This window comes from Sminthopsis crassicaudata, chromosome 3 (genome assembly GCF_048593235.1).
Source record: "Sminthopsis crassicaudata isolate SCR6 chromosome 3, ASM4859323v1, whole genome shotgun sequence".
NCBI lineage: Eukaryota > Metazoa > Chordata > Mammalia > Dasyuromorphia > Dasyuridae > Sminthopsis > Sminthopsis crassicaudata.
The window spans coordinates 87,940,523-87,961,460 of NC_133619.1; the positions used below are offsets into that span (position 1 = coordinate 87,940,523).

Below are 20,938 nucleotides of genomic sequence, written 5' to 3' on the forward strand. Positions count from 1 at the left end.
ATACCTGTCTTCTCTTTCACAGTCAAACTTCTGGGAAAAGCTTTCTAAACTAGCTGGCTTCCCTTCCTCACATCCTATTCTCTTATGAAGCTCTTGGTATCTAACCTCCAAACTATTAAAAATACTGGTGGTGTTAAAACCACATTCCACAAACTTAACAATGAACTCTTTCTCCAACTTCATCTCAGCTTTTGACATAGTTGGCTACCTGATCGTCTAAAAACCCTCTTCTCCTTGAGTTTTAGTGATTTTGCTCTCTCCTGTTTTTCCTCTAACTCCTTGGACTAAGAGTTCTCAGTCTCCTATACTGTATTATAATCCAATTCTTCCTCTATGGGCGCACCCTAGAGCTCAGATTTGAAGCTCATTAGCTTTTCACCTCTTCTCTCTATAAACTCTGCTTTGATAATCTTATCAGCTCCTGTGGATTCATTTGTCTCCATGAAGATGATTCCCAAATCAATATATCCAACCCTTTCCTACATTATAGGTTCCCATACATGTCCATCTGGACTTTTATAATAGATACCTTGAATTCAGCATATCCAAAAATAAAATTATCATCTTCTCTCAAAATCTACTTTTCTTCCTAACTTGCTTATTTCTGCAGTGGGCATGTAATCCTTCCAGTCACCCAAGCTCACAATCTTTGAATCATCCCTGACTCTTCATTGTCTAAATCAATCAATTTGCCAAATCTGATCTATTGAACATCCATAATACTTCTCACATACATATCCTTCTCTACATCATCAAATTCAGACTTTCAGAACCTATTACAATCCTCTTAATTGGTCTCTCTGCCTACAGCCACTATCTTCCAGATAGATGCCAAACCAATATTCCTAAAGTATAAAGTCTAACCATGTCACTTCTCCAAAAAAAATCCATCCTTATGAATTTCTGTGGTTTTCTTTTGGCTTCTAGGATAAAATACAGTTTCTTTCTTCATCATTTAAAGCCTTTTACAATCGAGTTCTAACCTAGATTTCCAAAATGATTTCATATTACTATCCTTGCACACTACATTCACACCAAAATGACCTACTTGCTAATCCCTATGTATATCATAATGCTCTCCATAGCTTTTCAAAGGATTTTCCCCATGCCTGATATACCTGATGTTCTCACTTTCATTTCAATTCAGGACTTAAAGATATGTAGCTTTAGTATCCAAAACTGGAAACATAAGTGCACATTTGTTACCCATTAAGTTATATTTTCTGGTTACAATTGATACACTTTCATATTTAAGATGTGCCTTGAGTTATTGTATAGGTAATTGATACAGTGGATAGAGCACTAGGCTTGAAGTCAGAAAGACTCATCTGGCTTCACATGCTTACTGACCCCAGGCAAATATCTTGACCTGTCTACCTCAGCTTCTTCATCTGTAAAATGAGCTGGAGAAGAAAAAGGTAAACCACTCCAGTATATATGTCCAGAAAATTTCAAAGGGAATTACAAAGACTTAGACAAAACTGAAAAAGGGCTAAGCAACAAATTACATTTTTCTTTGAGATGCTGACCTGAGTACTTAACTCTTTTGTAGAATATTGTTTTTATGGGACATTACTTTTCAAACTCCATATAACTGACATGCATGAAACACATGGAAAACAACCCATTTATAAAAGTTAAAGTTGTTTATAACCTGAACAATCATTATTTTAAAACAGGAAAAAAACTAAAAAATACACTGCACATAAACATTTGCATAAACAATTGCAGCAAAGAGTATTTTATAACCAATGTTTAATTAAATAAATCAACAAGGTTCATAATGTACTAAATAAAAACAATGTCAACAATGACTATGAGATTTTGAAATCAAAGAATCAAGATAAAGGTATAATTAAATTAATTATGTAAATATCCATTGGGGAGGGACTTTTAGTAATCAACAACTAATTATGAATTTGCTTAGGGAATTAACCATCAACACTAAGTATTTATTACTACTTGGAATGTGCTAAATATTAAGGATACAAAGAAAAACAAAAAAATAAATCCTTGCCCTAAGAAACTCCCAGTCTAATGGAAAACATACAAATAACTAATGTATACACACACACATACACACATACACATACACACACACACACATACATACATACACACAAGATATATAGAGCCAATAAGAAGTGATTGTAGAAGAAAAGCCCTATCATGGAGGAGAAAGAGGAAGGAACAGGTAAGACCTCTCATCTTACATAAGCGTAGAATTTGAGCCAAGAAAATTATAACAATAACTGCAATAAGAATAAGAATAAGAATAATAGCTGATGGATTTTTCTAAGGTTTGCAAAATGCTTCACAGCAAGGTCTCTTGTCATGGATCTAGTCTTAACAAACCAATTTATCAATTATTTCTTGCAAGTGGAGACCTATAAAATCATTCACAGTACAAATGAAATGTCTATTAGAATTAAAGGTTCTATCTGAAAGTGATCAAAATGGATCTCTGGTGTTCTTTACTATATTGTTTTCTTATGGTCTTCTCTATAACAACAAACACAAAAACATTAAACAAAATGAGAATGGTCTAAATTTAGACAGCTTGAAAAACTGTGTTGACTTACATAAAAAATAAAAGCTTAATAATTTAGCATGGCTCTAACTTTTAAATATAGTGTAGAGGTCACTTTTAATTTGTAACCAACATAGAAATAATCTAGTTTCATAAACACAATATGTTATATATTATGCATCAAGAGCTATAGTTCCCAGTTTAAATTTAGTTCACATAACAGAAGCAAAGACGTAAACCAAGTTAAAAATAAATGTTCTATAAAGACAAGAGAGTTTTTTTCCATGAATTTATGATTGTATTTAGAAACCTAAAACCAAGCAAGGCCTGCATTTTCAAATGATTGATTCTGCTTTTCAATGTCTCCAGCTCTAGAGATACTCAACAGATACAATAACTCCACTTACTGAGGTTAAATTTTCTGCCTAGTAGAACTGAACCCTAAAAAGCTGCAAAAGAGGTCTGCAGATCACTGAAACCCTCCTAAAAGCCAGTTAATGAAAATATGGCATTTCACTGAAGGAGAGCCCTTCATAACCACAAATAAGTCAAAAATTTATTTATAATAAGAATAAAGATAATAATAATAATTAGAATCTAGAACCTTAAGGTTAGCAAAGCAGTTTATAAATACTAAATCTCATTTGATATTCATAACACCCATTGGAGGTAGGTACTATTTTTGCCCCCACTTTAAAGCTGAAACTGATTTCAGAAGATTGTATCATATCCAGAATAATCGGTCTAAATTAGTGAGTGGATTTGAACTGGATTTGGACTCGGCTCTTTTGGACTCCAGGTTCAGAGCTTCCTTAATATACATACAGTTTTATGCACATACAACTCGAACAGATTTGGTTATCTAATTCTCCAAACTAAGTTCAACAAACTTGAATTCATAGCTATTAAAAAAAAAGAAAGGATGATCTGTAACAGTTATACTATCAGAAATAACAACTTACAACAGAAAATAAAAACTATGGGATATGTGTGTACACACATGCATGAGTGGATTAATATGTGCATATATATATATATATATATATATACAGATATATATATACACATACATATATATATGTATGTATGTATATATATACATACATATATACAATAACTGATGTTAATTATAACCTAGAGGTTGAATTATCTTCAGCATGTTAAGGGGAACAATTAAATGTATACCTTATTTTACAGAAGTTTCTATCAAAAGGAGTAAATTTTGTTATGGTTTTTCTTTTAAATAACTCACTTAAATAATAACATCTTTCCCCAGTGAAATCAGAAAATGAAATATCATTGTTCTTAAGAAAGATGAAGATTAGCTGGAAAGCATTAGAAAAATTATGTTAAGAAAATGGTATTTACACACATGTATTGTATCTAGGTTATATTGTAACACATGTAAAATATATGGGATTGCCTGTCATCGGGGGGAGGGAGTGGAGGGACGGGGGGGATAATTTGGAAAAATGAATACAAAGGATAATATTATAAAAAAAATATTTAAAAAAATTATTAAAGAAAAAATTATGTTAGGGTGGATATTCTGATACAACTAAATAAATGGCCAGTGGCATTCTCCTAGTCTTCTTCATCATGTCTCCCTCCATCTCTGTTCCTCTTTCTGGCCCAACCCATTGTGCCATGTTAATTGGTATTCTAGAAGGAGCAAAAGATTTTTTAAAGATTTTCTTAAGAACCCTTCATATTTGTCACAAAGCAACAAGAACCTTCTTCCTGAATGAGGATTTCCTCCTTTCAAAATACTCTGACTTCAAACCAAGAATCTAAGGTTGCAAGTGTAATTTAGGTGTCCCAGACACGGGTACTTTAGTCTCTAGCTTGTCCTTCTCTCCCTCAGACCCTCCCCCTCTATTTCTAGCCATATCCTTTCATCTCTAGATCTTCGCTCATTTTTGGCAGACAATGTCATTCTACTAGCCAATATAGAAAATATCTGAATTTCACATATTTAAAACACTGTTATATATATTTTATCTTTAGGACAGAAATTAAATCAACATTTTCTATATCCTGATATCATAAAAGCTCAGGATTGTAATATGATTGTTTCCTATCATAATAATAAATAAGACCCCAATTAATTTTTTTCAATTATCATTTGTTTTGTTTTGGTTTTTTGTCTTCCTTCTTTCTCCCAACTCACACTGGGGTGGGGTGGAAGTAACCCTTGTGACAAATGTTTAATCAAACAATTTCCCATTTTGTTCAAGTCCAAAAATGTATGTGTCACTTTGAATATTAGTCTGTCTCTCTCTCTCTCTCTCTCTCTCTTTCTCTCTCTCTCTCTCTCTCTCTCTCAATAGTCTTAGCTGGGTGGTGCAATGACAAAAGGTTAAACTTAGAATCAAAAAGATATGAGTATAACCAGGGCCCAGAACACTTACTAACTGTATGATTCTGGACAATTGCTTAATCTATTTGCCTCAGTTTCCTCAACTGTTAAGATAGACATAATAATAATATTAACTCAGACAATTGTTTAAAGAATCAAATGAAATTATATTTGTAAAGCCTATGGCACATAGTAAGTGCTATAAAAATGCTAGGTTTTATTGCTCTATGAATATAATAATTGTTCTTTAATGTTCAAATATTCCTTGTTTGGATTTTAATTATGTAATTAATTTAATTACAGATTTTAGCAAAATACACCTTTGAATATCAAGGCATTCAGAAATGCAGGCTAAAATATGATTAGTTGTCACAAATGATTTTTCATTTTCAAATTTTTCAAAAACAAACATTTTTTTAAAAATTAGTTTCTAAAACAAAATATTTAATGAAAAGACTGGTGTTTTATGTAGATTTTCAAATCTCTTTATAAAATCTAACTTAGAGACAACTGGATCCTCATATCTGCTTCTGCAAGCAAGCTATTCTGATATGTAGTTTAGAATGAAGTATATGAAGAAAATTCTACCTCACACAGATATGCAATTGGAAAAGGAAAAAGTGTTTTGGCTTTTTTAAAGGCAAATAACATCTTAGTATTATTATGGAAATAGTTTTGACTTTATGGAGTTTCTGAAAAGATTTTGAGTTTTACAGACCACACTTTGAGAACCACTGATGGAAAATGCTTCCTATGACTTGGACTCTGATCTTAAATAGGTAATATATTTGCTTAGCTCTTTAAAGCACTTGGAGTAATGCTCCATGACTGTTGTCAACAAATTGATTATCCTGTCCTAATATATCTTTTGTAGTGGTAATTTAATGTAATTACTATTAAACATTTTTCTATATCCTTACATTTTTAATATTCAAACATAACCACTTTTGAAAAACCATTTATGGTCCTTTTAAAAAACCTGGAGTTTCAACATATTTTGAAGAAGGGTTAGAATAATAAAAATATGTTATTTCTGCATTGATTTATGTAAAATACAATAAACTTTTCAATGTTACTTACAAAGTACATAGAGTACTTTTTCTCAAGGGTCTTTGATGAATGAAAGCAGAGAAAGTAAACTGAAATCCCATGGAGAAGGGATCATCTATCCTACTTGGCTGAGCTAAGTTTCTAAAAAATCTTCAGACTTGGGCAGTCTTTTTCTTTTTTTTTAAGCCATCTAACTATGTAAAGACAAAAACATCTCTTTGTAAATGGTCAAATTTCAGGTGGGGGGAAAAGCCTGATTTCGCTGCACATCTAAAGAAAAAACAAGTGCACAACAATGAGGTAATTTCAACATCATCCCAATGATTTTTCTTTAGTAAATCTCTATGAAATTATCTTTAAAAAGAGAGAAATTTAAAATGAATAATAGGCCTTTGATATGATGAAAGAAGAGCTCTTTCAACAGGAAATGGAGAAGACAAGAATACCTAGAAAAAGAGGAAAGAAGAAGAGAGGATTTGATAGACTCTCATCTTAACTGCTGCATGTTAGGTTCCTTAAATCAGCAGCTCTCTCATCACCTTCCAGTTTAGTGACTGATTTTTTTTTTCTCTCTCTCTGTGGGAAATAGCCACATAATCCAAGAGCTGAGGCAGCTGTAAGATTATCTGTTGTTTGTATCCTGGATATCTGATGTGACTTCCTGAGATTCTACTTATCTGAATTCCTGAGCACTGTTTGTTGACAGTAGAACTGGGACATAAACTGAACCATAATCATTAGTTTACAATCCAAAATCAGAAAGGGGTGGGGAGAAGTGGGAGAAATAGAAAAATAAGGGAGGGGGAGTATGTAGGTGGGGAGAGCTGAATCTGGCAGAAAGAATGCTGATTTTGGAATCAGAGCATCTTGGTTTGAATCTAAACTTTAACACTTACTAGCTATGTGGCCTTGGGCAAATAAATAACTTAAACCTGCCTGGGTCTCAGTTTGCTCAATTGTGAAATGAAGGGGTCTTATGATCATTAGGATCTCTTCCAGCTCTGAATCTATGCTTCTATGGACTTATTGTCCTATGACTAGAGCATTGTAGAAAAGAGAATGGACACACACACACACACACACACACACACACACACACTCAGGGAGAAAAGGGGCAGAGAGACAGAGAGAGAGACAAGGAGACAGAGAGAAAGAGAGAGAAAAAAAGATACAGAGAGAGAAAGAGAGGGAGAGGGGGAAAGAAACATAGGAAAAAAACACATGTAAGGGGCATGTAAGAAACATGTAAGAAAAAGAAAAGATATAATGTAACTGAGGACTATAAAATTCCTTCTTAACTTTAGAATCATACCAGATCTTCTCTCAGGCCTTTACTAAAAAGATAGCAGTCACACCCAGTACAAAAATGTTACAATTCACTGTATTCTTCACTGATGATCAAATTACACCACACACTGATTAGGCAAAGATCTAGGAGTAGATCTTAGGACCAAAACCTCAGTTTCCACATCTGGTATTATAGAGATAATGTTTATACTACCTTCCTCAAAAGATTGCCTTGAGAAAAAAACAAGTCAAACTTTAAAGGTTTACATAAAATTGATATTACTGTTATAAATACAAGAGAATAATCAGCACATTTAAAAATTACATATTTTTACACATAGACACACACATCTGCTTACACTTCAAACAAGTTAATAATTGGGATCTCAGGCTTCCAAAATTTGCTCTTAGGTTATGTAAACTAGACAACAATGAAGCTTTGCAGACCTACATGAACTAAAAGAGGTAAAAATAATGGCTTTTTTATTATCATCAATACTTCTTTTAAAAAAAAAAAGCCAAATTTGGAAATTTTAAAATAATTTTTAAAAATTATTTTAGACATAAGAATATATATTTATAACTCATAAAATAGAAAACTAAACTAATATTCAAACATACAACTTATTATTGCATCACTGAATTCAAACTGACTTGCTTCATACATGCTCATTTCTAAAAGAAACTGGGGTTGGGAAAAGGACAGCAGAGATATTTTGTAACAAGGTCAAGCAAAAACCAAGTTCACTTTGAACAAGTTGAGTGATATATTCCTCCTCAGTTCACATTGGGTGAACTGAGCATCAATGTCAAAATATAAATCTTTTGACAACTTCCCAGTTTATTAATATGTTGTCCATTCTTCCAGGACAGGGAACTCAGAGAGGAAGTCAAAGTTTCATAGATATTCTAACCATTTGCAGAATTGGTAATGAGTTGTTTTATCTTTTGGGTTGTATTGTAATAGAAGGAAATTAAGCTTCTGTCAAAACTGTGGAATTGGGAGATGTACCAGTTATGAAGTCTTTAGGACAGCTCCTCCAGAATATAAGAGGTAGATAGCCATGATTGGTCATCATAATAGCCAACATTTCTAAAGAACTTTAAGGTTTGCTAAGTGTTTTATGTGTTATCTTAAGTGGATCTTCACAACAACCCTGGGAAAGGTATTATTACCACCATTTTATAGACCATTTTACAACTGAGGTTGAAAGAGATTTAAATGTCTTGCCCAGGGTCACACAGCTGATGTCTGCAGTAGGATTCAAAGTCTGATAATCTTTTCTAAAGCATCTTTGCAGCCCTTCTGAGATTATTAACAAAGGGTTTAAGTAAGCTTTAAATTTGGATCACAGGTGTTGACATGCAAAAATATTGGAAGAGCTTGGTTAATTATAAAATTAATTATAAAATCAAAATCTAGGTAAAACATATTTACTAAAAATTGGATTACTTGTAGTACAAACAGGATAATTAATGAATACTCTAACTATTTCTTCTTTCCTCCATAACAAGGGTGGGTTGAATGGCATGATGAATATATATATACATACATATATATGTACATATATATATATATATATATATATATATATACAGAGAGAGAGAGAGAGAGAGAGAGAGAGAGAGAGAGAGAGAGAGAGAGAGAACTGCGCATATTAACCCTATATTGGATTGCTTTCTGTCTAAGGTAATGGGGCAGGAGGCAAGGAGGAAGAAGAATTTGGAACACAAGATTTTGCAAGGTATTCATGTATTTAGAAAAATTAAAAGCTATTATTTAAAAAACAAGGTTAAAGCCTTTTTTTTTTTTTTTTTTGCTAAGGGTTATATATAACAACATTCTTGGGCCATACAAATTATCAACTTATAGAACTCAAAACAATGAGAGAATGTTGTACCTAGTTTTCAGCTCATCATCACCTGTGGTTGTCTTAGCAAATGATTTCTCAGGCCCTATGTGGCTCACATACCAGATGTTCCCCACCCTGCTCTAGAACAAATTTCCAATTAATATCTTAAAATCAATATTAGTTTTCTAGTCTCAGATTTGATTCAACATCTAAGTACTTACTATATTTAAAAAAATGTGCTTACAGTTTTCAAAATCTCCATATCTCACAAGTACCAGTTAAATAGACCTGTTACATTTTACTGAAGCTAAATATCTTGATGTATCACTGTTACCTTTCAAAGTATGAGTTAATCTTGACATTGGACAACTTGGAGACTACATATTTTTATTCATATAGCTAACTATGAATATGATGACTCTTTTATATAATGCTTGAAGATTTGCAAAGTGCTTTCCTCATAAACAACCTGGAATCCAATGTTATTACCATGTAAGATACTTGACATATGATATGTGTGTATGCAACCTTTGTACGTATACAAATGAAAATACATGCCCCCGTAAGTACCTGTTTATATAAACATTTTAACACTTCATTATTTTACCATGTGAACTTTTCTCAAATGTATTTAAAATGCGACTTTAAATTATATTTCAAAACAAATATGTTAATTCTCAATTTAAAGAAGGTCATATTTTGGTTAACCATAGTTTAAAATTTTTCATTTTTAACAGAATGCTTCATTCCTAATTTGTGAAACATTCCTTCCTAATTTGTACCTAAAATTCAAAACCCTACCAGTAAACCTTGCAAACAACCAAAACTATCAAAAACTGGGAATAAGACTTGTGAATTTCAGCAAGTCATCTAGGTACAGGAAATTCAGTGTGTAAATACCCACCTACAAGGGCAGGAATATAATTTTGAGAATTGCCTGTAGCAAGGAGCTTAAATTCTAGTCCAGCATCACACAACTAATATGTATCTGAGGCAGGATGTGAACCAAACTTTCTGATTTCAAGGTCATCCTTAGATCCACTAAGGTAAGCTGCCTTTCAAAGCATCAAATATCAACCAATCATAAATTAATATCACAAGATAGTAACAAGACCAAATTGGTAAGAACAAACCTGTGCAAAATATTTTAACATGCTATCTCACGTTTAACTTCATGATTTGTATTAATTTTAGAGGAAAATAAAATAGGACTAACATGAATTCCATATTTACACAGTGTATATTCTATTTTCTGGCACTAGTCCACACAGACTAAACACCAATTTACATAACAATCTCCAACGAGCATCCCCGGTGGCCTTTTGTTAAAGTCTTACCCACTGGATAATCCCTGTTGACTAAATGTGATGCATCCATTACACACGCACGCACCATATTGGTTTTTCCCTTCTATGAACAAACCCTGAAATTAAGTCAACTTTCAATAAATGTTTCAGGCATCTTCAAAGCAAACAATCCTCATACATCCCAGAGTGATGACTTCAAAAGAGCAAACAGAGCAGCAGACACACCTATTCCCGGTGCAGCATGGAGAAGCGGCTGGGATTTTTTTGATTGTTTGTTGTTTTTACAGGGTTTAGTGGGACAGATGCTCCCTTCGGTTCAGAACTCTGAAATCCATGGGACAAAAAGCGAGGCCAGCTGCTATTACCGCAGGTTTCCGTTTTAACTGCTAAGAGCCTTTACCACCGGCCAGTCCCTGCTGTGGCTCAATCCCAAGAGGCTGCAGTGATCAAAAGGGGACAGAGAGAGAATCTTCCCCTCCCTGCGGGGGGGAGAGGGGGTAAAGCCTGATCTGGGTAGGAAAGAGGGAGGACTTTGGTGGTGCTGTCCTCCCCTCCCTGCACCCACAGCCAAAGCTTCATCAACTCTCTCGACGTTAGACTGCAGGCCTCGGACACGTGGAAAAATGCTGGCAGTTCAACTCAAAGTAGGAACATGCCTCAGAGCGCTAACTTTATTTTTCCCACGCCCCTTTACCTCGGTCTTCGCCGAGGCTGCCAACCCCGCCCCTCGGAGCTCGCCCACTCTTTACGCACATGCCCCTCCCATGGCCTTTCCCCCAGGTCTCCTCCTCTTTTTTTTTTCCCCCTATTCTCAGGTTCTCCGAGTATTCTGGTGCCCTCCCCCCTCCTACTTCAGCTGCCTCCGAGCTCTCCCGCCCAGATGCTCCGGGAGCCCGCGGGCCAGGCCCGCAGCGCTGATGCCCCGGACTCTGCCCCTAGACTCCCTTCCTTTGCAGCCCTTTCCCGGCCTCCGCACCCTCGCCCGCAAGCACGCGCTCAAAGAACGTGCAAACACGCACCCTCACCTTGCTCCGGATCTGCCCCGACGTGGACACTTTCCGAATCAGTTTCTGCGGTCCCTCGTGTTCCGCCTCGCTGTCGGACGATTCGTCTCCCGGGCCGGCTGGGCCGACGCCAGCGGCGGCTGTAGCTGAGGTTGTCGTGGCTGCAGTAGAGGCAGCCGTGGTGGCTCCGACAGCGCCCGGGGGGTGGTGCTGGACTCCGGCCCCGGCCATCCTTTCCGACTCCTGTGGGGACACAGCACCGCCCGGTGGGGACGGCGGCCGGTCAGAGGGCACCCCGGGCCTCAGGGGAACCCCGCAGCCGCCGCCATGTTCAGCTCTCCACCCACCCCGCCACAGTCCGGGAAAGGGAGGCCGGACACCGCAGAGCCCCTTCCCCCTCGATTATTCCTTCTCCCCAGGGGATCCAAGCCCGCTCCCTACTGGATGGATCCCTGCTGCCTCCTGCGTTGGAACCGGGCCCGGGGGGTGGGGGAGGCAGATGCAGCCGGACCCCCAGACCTTTCCTGTCCGGCCTCCCCGAGTCCCAGCCCGAGATGGATGGATGGATAGATGGATGTGTGTTAGTGACAATGCAAGGGAGACTTAGGTCTCGGGACAGCTTGCCAGGAAGGGAGAGACCGAGGTGGCGGGAATTCTCCCACCTCTTCCTCCTCCTTCCCTGTGGACCAGGGCTGCCGGACGGACTCCGAGCAAGAGGGAGGGAGAAAGACAACCTCCGCAGCAAACCCTAGCGGCCGGGGCCAAGGAGTATCCCCACTTCCCAGCCTCTGTGACGGCGGTGTTTTCCCTCCCTCGCGGTTCCCGGCAGCCTGGGAGAAACATTCTCTAGTTCCCCTCCCTTTCCCGGGAGTGATTTTTCCCTTCCTGCTCTAACTCCGACCCCGCACCAGCTTCCCCTCTTTGATTTGCGCTTGTCCCACAGTAGGCTGCTCTGGCTAGCGAGCTGAGCTCATCTCTCTAAGGAACGTTCTCTCCCACCCAAGGAGTCCGGCCAGTGCCCTGGAAGTCAGGGATTCCTGTAGCCTCTGCTTTTTACATGCCCCTTTTCTCCTACCTTTTTCTCTTCCTGCTCTTACTGTGCTCGCCCTCTCGGCCCCCAACAAGTGGCTCTCTTCGGTGAGATGTTGTCTTTCTTGACCACCCCCACTCCCCCCCCACGCCCGCCCTCCGAGAGTGCACACGGAAGGGAAGGGCTAGGCTGATCCCCGCCTGTGTTTAGAGCAGAGCATTTTCCGGGAGGCTTGGACTCGGCTCAGAATTATTCGTTCAGAAAGACAGCGATCAGTTAGGCTAACAGGAAACTGGGAAGGGTGCGGAGAGTATATAGAAGCAGACAAAAGCACAGCCTGAGACAGCAGCAGAACATAAAGCGTCACTGTGGCAGCAGTCTTAACCTGGACTGTGAGCCCACAGAAGAATCCACCCCATCAAGCTATTAGATGGGCGCCCTAGGATCCCAATATCTGGAGCACCGGGATAGCCACTCCCTACCCCCTGGCTATAAGTAGTAGATAGGCGATCTGCGGGCTACAGCTTTGCCACACGTCAGGCACCTAGGGGAAGTGAAGCCTCAGGTGGTGACTGCACGTTCTGTTCGGAAGTAAGCCCATACTAAAATATACACCCCGCTGTCAGAGGATTTGGAAAATACAGTGGGGGGGGGAGGGGGAATACTCTCCAGGATTCTCCAAGTCACAAATGGTTTTTTGCTCATTCCAAGAGCTGAACTCCAGACGGTAGTGTTCACTGTGTTTTTTAAGTAAGTCAAATACTTCCTGCCAGACTGTAGGGATATCTTTTCATCATTCTTGTCCCCCCTCAGAGCATTCATAACCATCTGTGCTCACTGGGAAGGGCCGGGGGAGGGGAGATATTTTTCTATTGACTTTAAAATGCAACATGGCCCACCATAATTGATTGATTCAGTTGGCACGGCTGGCAGTTAATGGTTAAGGTTCTTTTCCCTCAACAACATATAGTATATAAATTCATGTAAATGGAAAAATATTTCCTGAATCCTGAAGCGCTTTGGCAAATAGTTTATAAATCCATCTAAATGTAAAATATTTCCTAAATCTTGAAGCACTTTGACAAAGTACTAGCTTTACTTTCTTTGTAAAAAAAAAGAAAAGAAAAGAAAGAAAAAGAAAAAGGAAGGAGAAAGAAAGAAAGAAAGAAAGAAAGAAAGAAAGAAAGAAAGAAAGAAAGAAAGAAAGAAAGAAAGAAAGAAAGAAAGAAAGAAAGAAAGAAAGAAAGAAAGAAAGGAAAAGAAAAGAAAAAAAAAGGGATTTGCTCTAAAGTGTGCAGATAGCACACAAGTGTATGAGGATTTGGAACCTTACAAGCCATCTAATGTGATTCTTTCATATTCTACAGGAGGACACTGAGGCCTTTCCCAAGTTTCACCAAGGTGGTGAGTAGGCAAGATCTGAATACAGTTTCTAAGGCAAAATCCAATATACTTCTCACACTATCATGCCAATTCTTATATAGTAGAGGAGGGAACCCAACAATTTTCAAATAAAATAACTAACAAAGTCTATCCATATCTAACTGTTATGATGCATCCTGACAGTTTGGAACTGTAATACAGTAGGAAAAGTGATGAGCTTTTAGTCCCAGAGCATCCATTTGAATCTGATTTCTGCCACTTACTCTAAATGTGATGTTGCCTAAGTCATAGTCTCAGTTTCACACTAGTAGTCTGGGCAAGTCTGAGCCTCAGTTTCACACCAGAAGACCTCTAAAGTCCCTTCTAAACCCAAACCTATGGTTTTATGAAGATTAATACTTCTCTTTAACGGGAACAGTAAAAATGCTTTATTTTTTAGAACAATAATCTGTTCTTAGCTTGCTAATGTATATTTAATAGGAATGAAAACAAGTAGGTTTGGATATTGCATTCCAAAGTAAAATATAGAATCTGCAAAACTGTGAAAATACAGTAGCTTTTTAAAATAAATAAATTAATGCCTAAATGAAAAGTATGAATAGTGTGTTTTTGCAAATGTTTTACTTGGCTAAGGTTAAACTCATTTTCTTTGGTCATTTCTTTGTCAATTACTGCCTTCCCCAGAAAATAGCATGTTTGTAGTATGAAGAGGCAAATTTCGCATTATGTCTACTAATATATGTATTTTAATTTAACAATTCTAGTAAAGCTCAAACAAAACATAAGTTTAATTAAAATCAGATAATATGATCATTGTCAGATTGAGTTGTATTTCCAATTACATTTTAGAGTAAAATATTATAGCCTAAAAAGTCACACACTGAAATGCATGCCTTAATATTTATAATAGTTTGTCTCCCTTACAAGCTTCTGACATATTTCTCTGGACAAAATAGGGTTAAGTATGAAAATAGAAGGACCAAATAAATCCCCTCTCTTTAATCATAAAAATTAGATGTTTAAAGATAATTTAAAATAGTTTTATGTGCAACAGTTGGGCAATTAGTACATCAAAGGAAGTGCATGCATTACCCCATTGAGAGACCTAATCTCACCACAAGATTTACGTTTAAATCTCTATTTACAAATTTGGTTGTGAGTTTAAATGCACTAACAGCTTTCCCTTCCCAAATAAGTATGGATTTCTTATTGTCAACGTTCTCTTGTAATGCAATCTTGTCAGAGCAGAAATGAGACAAAAGAAGAAAGGATCCTAAAGGAAAAACTTATCATCATTTCCCCAGAAAACCTAAACAAAAATCTACCCTTCATTATTAACAACAATAATTGTTGACATTTACACAGAACTTCTGTACTCTTTTGGGAGAAAAACTACAACTAGAGCATGTTCAGAGCTTGTTTTCTAGTTATTTGCTGGGTCACACACTTGTAAACTGGAAGCTTCCAGGATGCATACTTTAATGTATTTCTTAATATTATTGTCTTGTATATTTTCTCCCAAAACTGATCAGAAAAATGTAATAATGTTTGTATATTAATATTTTGCTACAGCAGAAGTGGAAAACAATTTGTAAACCCATTGCATTTTAAGTTAAATCTATGTGTTTACTTTTACTAACTTCAAAACTTTCAGCTGCCTATTGGAGTACTTTTTAAAAAATATTTTGCAGATTTTTTAAAAAATGTAGTAACTTTGAAATTATAAATTTTGGAATTTAGCCTATTACAAGCAAACAATTTTACAACCTGGCACGAATTACAACCAGGCATCTAATTAGTTTGCAAGCATTTAGCAGGCTCTTACAATATGCCAGGGCACTGTGGTAAACACAAGGAAAACCTACCACCAGGCAAATCTACCACTAAGTTTATATAGATACATATCAAGAAAGAATCATTGTGCTTATGCTTTATTAACTCAAAGTAATGTCTGCTTTTACAATAATTTAATAGTATAAAATAGAAAACCACAAAAATCTCCTTTCCCCCACAAGCATGCAGTGTATTCCACCTAAACTTACTTTCTTTTTTCTGACACATATTAATTGCTTAACACAAGCTTGTTAATGGATTATATTCCTAGTACTTAGCAAAGTGCCTAGCATCTAGTAGACAATAAAAGATTTGTTAGATGATTACAACCAGATCTAAATACTAAATATATAAATCTAAATTATTTCATTTCCAGTAACTAGATTAATGGTCACTAAAAGGGGAAAGCGTTTTTCGAAATCAAGGGACACAGCTTTAGAATAAAGATTTTGCCAATTTATTAATTTGGACAAATCCCTTAATCTCTTGGCTTTAGTTTCCTATCCTGCAAAATGGGTGTGTCAAACTGAATGATCTGTCCAATCCCCTCTGTCTTGGAATTTACTTATACTATGATTTTCCCAGATGAGGAATTTAAAGAATTATATCTTTTTTAAAGTTGAGATACTCAACCATTCAAAATCTACTTCTGTCTAGCATCTATAATTCTTCAATTTAAAAAGCCAGGCATTCTTACAATTATAGACCCTTAGGACATTGCAATCATTACAACTATCTACTTTCCAGGAAAGTTGGGAAGAGAGCAGACTTTTAACAGGAAAACCTGAAAGCATTATAAAAGGTAAAGTGCTATTATTGCAGCTTTGGTAAACCTTCCAAAAGGCTATTGTAGCTATATACAATATATAGATATTGTAATCCTATTCCTAGAATTTAGTATTTTCCAAATTGATTAAATAACTTAAATTCTTATTTAGAGAAGAACCTAATTTATGTTTGACTTGAAAACCACATTTGTGAAATCACTTAGCTCTAGCATCAACATAGACCTCAACACACCTGGTGGTTTTTTCTATTTTTCATAAACTAAAGCTAAACATCTTATTGCTTGTATAAGAATCCAGAGATTCCTTTAAAGCCAATTTTACTCTGAAAATGAATTGCTTACTGATTCCACATTCTTTCATTTCTCAATGATTCCATTTAACCTGTAAGGATCAAATTATTTGAAGGGGAAAATAATAGTAAAAATGTGATCTTTAGTGGAGCCTTTGGTAATTAAAACACCACTCTCAAACTATTTTTATAATATTGGCTAGATTTCTGACTACATTCTTCTTTATAACAGAGATATTAAAAGTGGTAATAGCCAAATATAGCCCCATATCTTTGATGTGAAAACTGCATTAAGACTTTTAGAACACTATTTCCAGTGGATTTTACTCAAGTCCATTTTATAAGACAAAATTAATCAACTCAATCATCTTTTATCTACCCCTCCCACCTTTAATCAATTACATGTCTTCCTTTACTAAATAAATGTCAAAATTATAGCTACTGCCTTTCAGCTTTGGACCTGGATATATCACCTTGAAAGTAGTACTATTATTTATCAAAAATGTTAGGTATCAAGCAAGGCCCTGGTCTTTTGTGTCCTTCAAGAATCAGCTCAAATCCCAACTTTTTCAAGAGGTCTTACATCTCCTAAATTATATTCCACTTACTCTATAAATATCTTTTATATCTTATATTCCTCATTAAAAGGTAAGCTCCATGAGGGCAGGGAGTATTTTCTGTTCTTTCTTTCTCTCCCTCCATGATATGAATGATTAATATGAGTTTTGAACATCTTAATTTAGATATGCTATAGTATCAGTGGGACATTCATTGTAAGCTGCTATATCACAGACAATATAACAAAAGCCTCCCTAAAAAGTAAATTTCCTCTACTAATGGTATGGACATTCTTAAATATTCTTTCCCCCACATTTATAATATAAATTAATGAATTTCATAGGAAAATACTAAAATGACTTACATTTGAATGTATTCAGCAGCCTATGTTCTCTGGAGCTATACAACTTAAAGGGCGGGCATAAATTGTTCAGAGCAAAATATATTCAGAATAATCTGATGATTTTTGTCCATCACTCCTAAGCTCCAAAAAAATGACAACCAAATTGAATACTCTCAAAAGACATCTTTGCTTCCCTTTCCCTTCCCACCTACTTTTAATAAGGTGAGTGACTATTCAGTTCTACTTCCTTTCTGAATAACTGAACTAACAAACCCATATTAGCATAGTAGAAGTTAAATGGATCTTTGGCACATAGGTATAACCACAGGACTGCAGAATGATGACTATCATTTATGCCATGTATCTATATAGACTCTTTAAAGAGTGGTGTTTGTGTATTTTTTAAGCAATCAAGGAAATGGATTGTTAGCCTATTTTAAAAGGAAACACTATATTTGGATTGATAAAAACAGTGTTTCTGGAGGAAACCTTATTTAAATTGGAGTACTCAATATATAAATTTTCACCTTTCCTCCACACATTTCACAGAAAGATCCTAGCAAACACCTTAAAAGAGAATGATCATAAGATCATTAGTGAATGAAGTATATGCTATAAAAGTCAGAGGAAGGTTTACTCCCTATCAGGTTTAAAATCTACTTTAGACAAGGAAAAGAAAGTACCTTCCCTTTATTTTGCTAGGTATTGAATAATATTGACATCAATGCCTGATTAAAACAGTTTTTCTATCATTAAAAAAAATCACCTTCCGAGATTAGGTGCTAACAAACCCCACAAAATTTTAAAGTACCATGAATAGAATTCTTGAAACATAAAAGAACAGTATAAAGTACTTGCTGTATAGATGTTATCTCATTTGATCCTCACAGCAACCCTGGGAGATCAGTGCTATTATTATCCTTTCTTTATGGAGGAGGAAACTGAGATTGGGAGAGGCTAAGTGACTTGCTCTGATTTAGTAAGGTTGGTCTAGGTCTCTGAGGTGGAATTTGAACTTAGATTTTCTTGACTCCAAATACACCAGCTACTAGGTGCCTTAATACTGATTGTTAATAATAAACATTATCCTCGAGGTGGTGATATTTTACACCATCAAGCTTAAACATTGGATTCTGATACTTTCATCTTAATCATAATTTAATCTCCATAAATAGCCATATTAAAAGTAAAATGAGCAAATAGGGACATGCTACTTTTGAAATAAGCATAGACAGCTGAAATTACAGATGGATGAGTGTGAAAGAGTTCTTCTGAAAGATGGCTAGCAGAAGGCAGGAAAAATTATACTGGGCAAAGAAGTGGGAAGCAAATGACATCGAGAAAGAAGAGAAAGAGACAAGAACACTAGCACCTGTATGTTGAAAGGGACCTTAACATCACATTGTAGATTTACCCCTACCACCAGACCTCCCAATATTAGCAATGACAATGATAATTTTAGATTATCTCATCTGATTCTCACAACAATCCTGTGCGTTGGATTGTACAGGTGCTACTACCTCCATTTTCCAGAAGAGAAAACTAAGGTTCATAGAAATAAAGTCACAAAGGCAGTATAACCCGAGATCACCCTCTGAAAGCAAATTTTGACGGACTTCTCCAGACTTGGTCAAGATTTTTTTTTTTTTAACACAAGCTGGGAAGAAATTAAACTGGGGTGTGGGATGAAGGGGCAAAAAAGGGAGCCAAAATGAGGGAAATAGCTCACAATGGGGAATGAAGGGTTCTTGGGTGACGATTCTCAGACTCAGTGCCTGAAAATAGTTCCAAGGGGATTCAAGCTCCTTGATAAAGGAGAAGCAAGATGCAGAGTTGACTAAATGAAATGAAAAGCCTACCCCTCCCCCTTTCCCTTTTTCCTCCCCTTCCCGGTCTCCTCCCCTTTAAGGACACACACACATTACCAACTACTCTTGGACACTAAAATTATCCAACATCCGTGTTTCATGTACGGCCAAATCCTGGACTAAGCTACAGCTCCCTTCCCGCTTCATCTCCAGCGAAACCCTTTAACCCTGTAAGAGCCCAGGGCTTTTTGGAGGAAGATGATAAGGGAGGATACTTGACACCGATTCCAATTACTCGTTCTGCTCAGCCGCCAAGGTAGTGAGTGAGTGGTTGCTTTCAGGAAGCCCGAGAGCTCCAGATTGATTTGAACAGCAGTTTCAGACCAGAAAACCCGCTCGCTCTCGCAGCCAAATAAATGTCCCACGTAACCTAGGTTCCCATCACCCTTCCCTCCTTTTCCAAAATGAAATTTAAATAAGACATGCAGATTAGCACAATCGCAGGACAGACTACTCACGAGAAGGGGGTGGGGGGAAGACGGCAATTTCCTGCCCACCCAGCTGGGAACCTAGCCTTAAACTAAGGGGCTACGGGCAGAAGGGAGAGGGAAAGGAGACCTCACACTAACTGGCCAGGAGGAACGAAGGAGGAAGCGCTGATATTGGGTGGGGGAGCAGCTGGGAACCTCATCTTCGGCCATTTCCTGAACGAAGCCCGCTGCCCGGACCAGAGGAGGAGGAGGAGGAGGAGGAAGAGGAGGAGAGAAGAAGAAAAAAAAAAAAAAAAGCGAGGGGATCTAGGTAAGGCGAGGCAGGAGCTTAGCGAAGGGGGTTCGGGTGGGGGCGGGGGGCCTTGCCTGCGTACTGCACATCGTACCCACCAGTTCCTCCCATACCGGGCTGCGGGCGCTGTAAGAGGAATACACGTGCTGTGGCTCCATCACATCCAGCCGGCTCCAGTCCGCCGGCAGGGATCGCTACCTTGCCAGGGGCAGCCAATGCTTGCGTCCCGGCGAGGCGAAGCGAGCTGACCTACGGGGATTGTGGCTGCTCTGTCCGCGGCTCCGGACGTCGTATTCTTTCTCCGCTCTTCCTCCTCCTGCAGCTGTTGCTGCTGCTGTTGCCGCTGTTGCTGCTGCTGCCTCCACCCGCCGTCTCCGCCGGCTACGGTCCGGGACAAGTGACCCGCTTTGCCGGCTATTCCCTTTTCTTCCGCAGAGTCTCCTCTCCGGACCCCCGATCCCACCCACCCACCCCTTTCCCGTGCTTTTCCTTCTATCCAGCGCCTCTTCTTTCTCCCCGAGGCTTCTCCAGCTCTTCCAGTCCTGCCGCCGCTGCCTCCCACGGACAGAGAATCCTCCTCCTCCTCCTCCCTCCCTTTCCTCCTCCTCCTCCTCCTCCTCCTCCTCCTCCTCCTTCTCCCTCCCGGAGCTAGCTGCCAGGCTCGCGGGCTCCCCTCCCTCTCGCTCCTTCCTCCGGGGCTCCCGAGCCGCTGCTGCCTCCCGGAGTCACACGT

The 20,938-nt window shown here is 37.8% G+C and overlaps 1 protein-coding gene across 8 annotated transcripts in view; it reads right to left on the reverse strand.

Annotated features, from left to right (window-relative positions):
* Nucleotides 1-20,648, reverse strand: part of DGKH (diacylglycerol kinase eta) — a 210,182-nt gene extending 189,534 nt beyond the window's left edge. For 3 of the 8 annotated variants that reach the window (XM_074299188.1, XM_074299186.1, XM_074299181.1), the window contains exons 1-2: nucleotides 20,304-20,648; nucleotides 11,406-11,633 (exon numbers count right to left, since the gene is read on the reverse strand). In XM_074299188.1, coding sequence (XP_074155289.1) covers nucleotides 11,406-11,633; nucleotides 20,304-20,363 — 288 coding nt within the window. In that variant the 5' untranslated portion in view covers nucleotides 20,364-20,648. Of the gene's footprint in view, nucleotides 1-10,611; nucleotides 11,083-11,405; nucleotides 11,634-12,465; nucleotides 13,512-20,303 lie in introns of those variants that run through there. The other 5 variants (XM_074299187.1, XM_074299182.1, XM_074299184.1 and 2 more) reach the window with 4 other exon arrangements.
* Nucleotides 20,649-20,938: the final 290 nt, after the last annotated feature.